Source organism: Ictalurus punctatus, chromosome 15 (genome assembly GCF_001660625.3).
Source record: "Ictalurus punctatus breed USDA103 chromosome 15, Coco_2.0, whole genome shotgun sequence".
Taxonomy (NCBI): domain Eukaryota; kingdom Metazoa; phylum Chordata; class Actinopteri; order Siluriformes; family Ictaluridae; genus Ictalurus; species Ictalurus punctatus.
In genome coordinates this window covers 8,349,586-8,357,751 of record NC_030430.2, presented here as the reverse complement: position 1 = coordinate 8,357,751, position 8,166 = coordinate 8,349,586, and the positions used below count along the sequence as shown (strand labels likewise).

Here is an 8,166-nt window from a genome sequence, read left to right as displayed (position 1 = left end):
ATAGAAACCATAACATATCGGAACGAGTTATTATAAACCTGCTCTACTGTCAGAGCTGCTGTTATAGAAAACTAATCAACTCCTTCTATCGTAACTCTTACATGCTGAGAGAAAGAAGCTCTCAGTTTAACAGTGATTGCAACAATGAGTGAATGTTTTTGTGCTGATTCTGAAGAATGAATGTCTGTGAATGATCATTAAGCTGCACACACACACACACACACACACACACACACACACACACGGCCGAGTCCAAAAGTCCACGTGTGATACAAACTGCTTTTATTTCATCACGTACGCTGTGTGAAAAACTCTAAACATTTACACATTTACCTTAATTCCTCAAATCAACCTGAAATATCATTCAGTTTATTTCCTCAAGCTGGTCTTTATATTCACACACAGCTCATTCACACACAGCTCCAGACTCAGTATTAATCATTATTCACTGTACTGGATTTATATTAGTGCAGTATAGCAGGTGGAGAAATGGCATTTGACAAATTAGCATGATTAAAAACAAATAACAAAAAATTACAAAAAAAAAAAAAAAGGTTAAAGTTATGATGATATTCGTCATAACAGTTACGTAACTAATAATTTTAGAATAATTTCCACCTGCATGACCATCTTGCATATAATTATAGCTATTATATAAATCTGAATATAAAACTGATTCGCTTCAGAAAGAATTGGGTAATATTTTTAATCATACAGTCAGCTCACATTACATTTTTTCACCTATATTACTGTTTTATTTCAGCTTTTATATCACACTATTTTTATATGTAAATATAATAATAATAATAATAATAATAATAATAATAATAATAATAATGAAATCTGACCTTTAATTCTTTGTCAATTTATTGAAACAAATTTTTTTTTCTTCTTTGATTATTTTTATTTTTATTTTTTTTACATTTTAGAATAAATTTACTTATAAATTAAAGCTTAGATTCCTGCTATGTTTTCAGTGGTTCCAGATTAACCGCAGTTTCCTAGCTAAATAAATAGCAAAACAAATTTATTTGTTCACAAAGACTTTTTTCATAACCTTTTCTTACACAGAATCAATATCGGACTGATACCAGCAAAAAATGGTTTATCGGATATTGAAGAGAACATCTGGGATATCAGAACAAATGGCAAAGATTGGAATTGGATTTAGTAAAGAAATTTATTTGGAACCGACAAATTGTTGGGATTGGTACAATGTAAAGTAAGTGATTTTTGTGTGTAAGAGTGTAACTGTGAAGTGCTTCAGTTAAAAGAAAGAAAAGAAAGGAAGCTTAATAGTTTTAAAAGAAAACGATATCGGAGTCGGCTGATGCTCAAGGTTTCAGTATCAGAAAAGAAAAGTGGTATCGTGCCATATTTATGTTTTACCAATATTTATTTACCAAGGCTGCCAATAATTCTGGAGCTGAGTGGAAGTAAAGGCTAGTGAAGCCTGACTTCTGCTACTAGCAACATTAGCTCAGTTGTTTGCACTAAGTTCCTGATAAACGTGTTAAACTGCATCGGTCTTTAGAGTTGGGTGAAGCGATCATCAGCGAATCCTCGGTTATCAAAGCCATCTTTCTCCTTCAGAATCTCACACGTTATTCCATTTCCTGTCACTCTTTCTCCGGTTTCCTCCACTTCCTCAGAGTGTTTCCTCTTCGCCCTGAGAGGAGGAGAAGAGGGCAGAGTTGGGTTTTAGTTACTATAGGAACGATCTCTGGCCTTCTCCACCTGAACACCGTGATTGGAATTTCTAGAATCTGTTGTTTTTTTTATTTAATATTTTTTGTTTTGTATTATTAAATTGTTTTGGGTTTTTTTTCATGAATGCAGCTTTGAAAGATGCTTGTTTTATTTAAAAACTGCCATATGGGTGGGCTATACGACAAATATATCATATCGCGATACTTTAGGACACTTCTTCGCCGGACAAGATGTGTGACAATATGTGGGTTTGCTAACAAACTGCCAGCACAATGTACTCACAATTGTACTCTGCACAATGACAATAAAGTTATAATCAAATAGAATCTAATCTAATCTCACTATCAATATTATATAATCATATTGCCCAGCCCTAACACACACACACACACGCACACACACGCACACACACACGCGCACACACACGCGCACACACGCGCACACACACACGCACACACACGCACACACACGCACACACACGCACACACACGCACACACACGCACACACACTGACCGTGTCTTCTGGATGAAGGAGCTGAAGAGCATGGCAATGATGCCGGCACACACGATTCCCATCACCACTCCGAACACGATGAGCCATGGTGGAGTGTCGTACTGCACCGGAGCCGCCAGAGTCGGGTTTATTCCCACAAACTCCAGTGTCTGATCCGTCAGCAAAAACGCGTTATTGATCCGATTCCTCGAATTCCTGAAAAAAAAAACTTCCCTCAGAAATTTATGACATGAAACTTTAACCTTATAGGAGTCAATAATACATCGTGTGTAATATAACCTACATACTACAGTATATACAGCAAGTGACCGACATATAACATATAAAACACTGTGTGGCGCTATTCTAGTAATGTACTGTTACCAAGAAGATGATTATTTTCCTCTAACAGCACATCCCCAAAGTGTTTATTCCTTTTACACCTGTGATATGCAGCTGCGCTACTGTCTTTATAGGTCTGCTGTTCTAGAAAACTAATCAACACCTTCTGACGGATATTAAATAATAATGTAATCATTGTTAGATAATTGATGGGCAAAAAGCCAACATTAGATCTTTATAATTTTGAGAAATAAATGAAGGTGCCAGAGTTTTATTGGATGAACCATGTGAAGTGTGTGTTTTTACCTGATGGCGTTCTCCACCACATTTTTGGGAATGAGCTGAGAGCTGTCGCTCGGCGACGACACCACGAACCAAAATGATACTCGCTTTGTTTCATTACACACCAAGACGTTTGAGGCGCTGGACAAAAACACACAAATATGCATGAAATGCTCAGTTCAGCTCAGACTGACCCATTTTAAATGATTAATAAAAGTGAGAAAATACTACGGATGGTTTTGCCACAGTTTGTCTGCATTTCTCTATTCCTACAACTGTTTTTATTTCTTTATTTATCATACTGACGAACGTGTAAGATGCAAACTAACAAAACTAGCATTAAGCTAGATTACACAAAGTTCAAAGACTAGCATAAAGCTAGTCAGGGTGATGTACGCCACAATGACATCACTAAACAATATCACAATATTGATAATAATGATAATAACTCAACAATAGACTGAGAATTTTTAAACGACCTTCCATTTTCCAGACAAGAGAAAAAGGCATGATCATAAAAGTAATGGCACCCCATACCATGTCCCAGCATCCATTATCTTGTATTTACAAAATACAAATTTCAGATGTCTGTTATCTACATTTATATAAACAAAGAAGCTGACGTATAGGCAAGCATGTAGCTTATATACACAAAATACAAAGCTAGCATAAAGCTGGAATATATCAACGCTAGCTGTTAACTGAGAGTGACCTAATGGCCACACTTCCACTGTCACCACCAATCTTCCATCCATCCATCCATCTTCAACCACTTACTCCTTTTCAGGGTCATGGGGGAACCTGGAGCCTATCCCAGGAAGCATCAGGCACAAGGCGGGGTACACCCTGGACAGGTTGCAAGTCCATAGCAGGGCACAATCACATACACACTCAGACACCCATTCATACACTACGGACACTTTAGACAAGCCAATCAGCCTACCATGCATGTCTTTGACTGGGGGAGGAAACCGGAACACCCGGAGGTGGAAGTTAGTAAAGAGGTCCTTTGACTCTGTTAATTAGTCCTGTACAATGCTAAACTGGTGGCGATTTGTTTCCCTTATTTCTTAGCTACATTAGCTTCATAGCCCAGTGCAAACTTCAGCCCCGTGATGGATGACTCTCAGAGTGATAGAAACATTGTGAGTTTGTCATTGTTCGCTGTTACAGAAATAGTGTAAATAAAGAGTTTTTGTATTCCTGTATTAACATTTTTGTTCAAACTCAAAAAAAAAATGGGTTCAAGGCGAATCTTAGAAATGTTTGTGATGTTTTATTTTATTCATTTAAAACAAACAAACTCTAAATCTCATTGAAAGTGTGTTTAAATACAAAGATTTAGGTATTTGATTCAATATTTGTTGATTTTTTTATAGTTATATAAATGGTAAATGGCACACTTATATAGTGCTTTTATCCAAAGCGCTTTACACTGTGTCTCATTCACCCATTCACTCGTACCCCAATGGTAGCAGAGCTGCCATGCAAGGCGCTAACTTGCCATCGGGAGCAACTTGGGGTTCAGTGTCTTGCCCAAGGACACTTTGACATGTGGAGTCACCCAGGCCAGGAATTGAACCACCAACCCTACGATTAGTGGACAACCCTCTCTACCACCCGCACCACAGCCGCCCCAGTTATATAATTGAGGAGTTAATGCTGGGACATTCTGTGTAGCGTTCCGAACAACATTAATGGATAATCTCGAGTATCTTTATACAGTTGGCTTTATATTTAACACTGCAGTAACAGTGTGTGTGTGTGTGTGTGTGTGTGTGTGTGTGTGTGTGTGTGTGTGTGTGTGTGTGTGTGTGTGTGTGTGTGTGTGTGTGTGTGTGTTCCACTCACGTGTAATTCTCATTGTTGGTGTAGCTCATCATTGCGAAGGCCACTGAGGCTCTGAAGAAGTACATCTCACTGTCGTTCCAGTCATACTGTCACCACAAGCATTATTCTTTTAATCGTTTAATAAAACAGCTACATGAACAGGCAAAACAAGGGCTCAGACATTTTCAGGAGATAAATAGAAACTTACAGCATTATCTCCCAGCTCTGTTTTAATACTGAGCCTGACAAGATAGCCATTGCTCTGCGATTCTACAGACAGAGAGAAGAGAGAGGCGTTATTTCACATCTAATGAAAAGTTCTCTGTCAGAGTCGTCTTCAAACGTCCAGGTACCACCGAGGAAATCCGAGTACCATTCACATAAAGGTGCTGTGAGGAAAAAAGTGATCCTGGTTGTCCAAGATGGCCGCCGCTGTGATGTTCTAGTGTTCAGCTTCATGGTGAGGTTTATTCTGTGTTTATAGCTGTTATTGTTCGGTTATTGTTAGCAGTTATTGAGGCAGATATCCACTAAGAATCTGAATCTTTAACTTTGACACTTAGAGATAATGAGACACACTGGGAGACTTTAAGAGAGATTTTGAGATAATGAGACAGACTGAGAGACTTTAAGAGAGATTTTGAGATAATGAGACATTGAGAGATTTTAAGAGAGATTTTGAGATAATGAGACACACTGAGAGAAACACTGAGACCTGGCTGAGTCTTACCTGATTTACATATGCTGCTCCCTAGAGCTGGAGCCACACACAACACACACACAATCCACAACTTCATCCCTTCTTCTGTTTTCCTTTTATCCCTCTATCACAAACTTTTTCCTCTCTCTCGGTTTCACACACGTACACACACACCGGGTCGTATCTGAACTGAGAAAGAAGTGCGTGTATCGCTGTTGTTTCCAGGACTGGACAGGAAGAGTGGAGAGGGTGGGGCAGAGGGGTTTAATGGTTAAGCAAAGTGCTGCATGTGATAAATGTCTTACACACACGCACACACAGAGACAGAGACAGAGAGAACACTGGATTGTGAGCTGGATAGAGCTCCTAGGTAAACACTACTCTCTTAAACTGCTCATTATAACGCTAGTTTGTGTTTTAACCTTTTAACTGTCATGCTAGTTTATATGTTAGCAGTCCTCTTCATATATATTTAGGGTTACTGTTGTTTGTATCTCCTTCTTTCATGTCAAACAGATTAACCCACGAACTAGCATTGTAGATAACACATTAACACATAAGTGTTTTAGTGAACCAGCCAATCCACTATCTAGCTTTACACGTGAACTAGCATTATAGTAAACATGCTAAAACATGAAGCTAGCGTTATAGTAAACAGCTTGAAACACAACCAGCGTTACTACACCATCCTATACTCTATATGCAATTCACAACTAGCCTAATTTAAAGTGAGACTAGTTTAAAAGTAACTGAAAACAGGAATATATCAACTTATTTTTCGTTATTGAAAGTCAACATGTAAAAACTTCAGTTCATGTTGATCAGGTTCATCAGGGTGTATCTTTAAAGAAATGCAAACACATTGAAAATCATAAAATAGAGCTACCTGTGAGAGCCTATTCCTAAAAATATGGTTATTTTATACCACAGTACAGCACTTTGGAACTGAGAATCCATTAAAGAAAAATGAATAAAGAATGAACTCTCCCTTTGGCTATAAAGCATTTCAGAAAGGTTATCCATAAAGCCATGTATGACCATAAAAATGTATTCATAAAATATAATGAGCGATTGGGTATTGAATATATGAGCTATGCGTAATCGTGTTTATAAGCAGTTCTTTTACAAGTAGGGAACGTCATTAGGAATTAAACTGATGTACTTAACAAGAGTTTTACAGAAGCACAAACACATCAGTATTAACTCTGCTATATAAATACAGCTAGCTTATATTTTCCAAATATATAGCATTACAAATATTTCACATAAAATCGTGTGGAAAATAGAAGCTGAAATGTCACTTTAGTCCATTCACTATAAAACATGATTGCCCTATTAAGTAATGTGAATTTATTTATTCTCTTTAACTCCAATTGTCATGACAAGTTTTGGATATTGAGCTCAAGTTTGTAAGTTTTCAAAAATTAAACTTCAGGTAATCCATTGTCACGATTTTATGGCAGCAAGTGAACTTTTGTTTTGAAGGTTAACCATCTGAAATGTTGTACAGAGTTTAAAAAACAAACAAACAAACAAACAAACAAAACTTTGGTGTTGGAAATGTGCTTCATAAAATTCACCTGAAAAAACCTACAAATCTAATCGTCTAAAATAAATTTAAGTAAATAAATAAAGAAAATAAGCCTGTTTGAAAATAAAACATCACCTGAGTGAAAGTGTCTTCTGTAACGTTTTCATCCTAAACACTTTGTAAAATGCATAATGCCTTTATATCAACAAAAGACAAACTGTTAAGAGACAGGAAGACATAAATAAGAGACATTTTAATGAAATAAAGACGTCTATCCGAATAAATACGATCTCGGAGAACGTTACTGTAGAACAAAAAAACAAACAAACAAACAAACTGGAGAGTTTCTCCGGAAACTGCAGTCCTTAAAATAAAAATAAATTAGATAGAAGTGATGTGAAGTTCAAATGAAGAATGATCTGACCTGAAACACATGAGTGTGATGAGATACATAACATGTACCGTTTGTAATAAAGTAAAAATGTGCTTGTGCAGCTGATGAATAAAAGACTTTTGGCCAAAACGTCCGGTTTATCTTTACATTTATTACTCTAAAGTTAGAAACATGGGTGAAAAACAAGATGTAGGTTTGGTTTCTGTTTTAGTCTGATGGCTTTTGTTTATTTTATTTATTTATTTTGCAGAAAATTATTAATATGCAGACCCGAGCACACTACATTTCCTGTTTGAACACTGAACTGAAGAATGATGGGGTGTTTGTGGAGCATTACTAGACATAAACTAAATTAAAATGTGATAACTGATGAAGCAGTAAAATGAGTCAGTTCTCTCTCTAACCACACGGTGGCAGCACAAATCCACCTCCTCAATCCCCGCCACCAGGAGTTCTGGATGCTGATTGGTCAGAAGGTGTTGATTAGTTTTCTGACAGTAGTGCAGTTGCACATGACAGGTTTATATTAATGCGCTCGTTCTAATACGTAATCCTTTCTATAGTAACAGCTTGTCCGCAGGGACACGACAGCAGATGCTCCACATAAACAGATTTTAAAAAATTGTTATGATGGTGAAGTTTTCTAAAAGTAAGGAGACGTTTATTTAATGTTTATAAAAGGAGTCTCCAGTGAGCTAGGTAAATGATTCAGTATAAACAGATTTTTCAGATTGTTTATTGAATAGCAAGGATACAAGGGATGTACATAAGCCATGCTTCCTTCCCTAATAATATCAGATACATAAGCCACGCCTCCCTTACTGGTTCTGTCAGGTGCATGAGCCATGCCTCCTTCACTGGGACTGAAAGATACATAATGCACG

General features: G+C 37.0%; 1 protein-coding gene across 1 annotated transcript; it reads right to left on the bottom strand.

The window, feature by feature from the left end:
* Nucleotides 1-265: 265 nt before the first annotated feature.
* Nucleotides 266-5,614, bottom strand: cltrn (collectrin, amino acid transport regulator). Its single transcript, XM_017486715.3, has 6 exons — nucleotides 5,388-5,614; nucleotides 4,866-4,927; nucleotides 4,679-4,764; nucleotides 2,852-2,968; nucleotides 2,225-2,419; nucleotides 266-1,669 (listed from the first exon to the last, which is right to left on the bottom strand). The coding sequence occupies exons 1-6, from the start codon at nucleotides 5,452-5,454 to the stop codon at nucleotides 1,531-1,533; spliced, it is 666 nt and encodes a 221-aa protein (XP_017342204.1). The 5' UTR covers nucleotides 5,455-5,614; the 3' UTR covers nucleotides 266-1,530.
* Nucleotides 5,615-8,166: the final 2,552 nt, after the last annotated feature.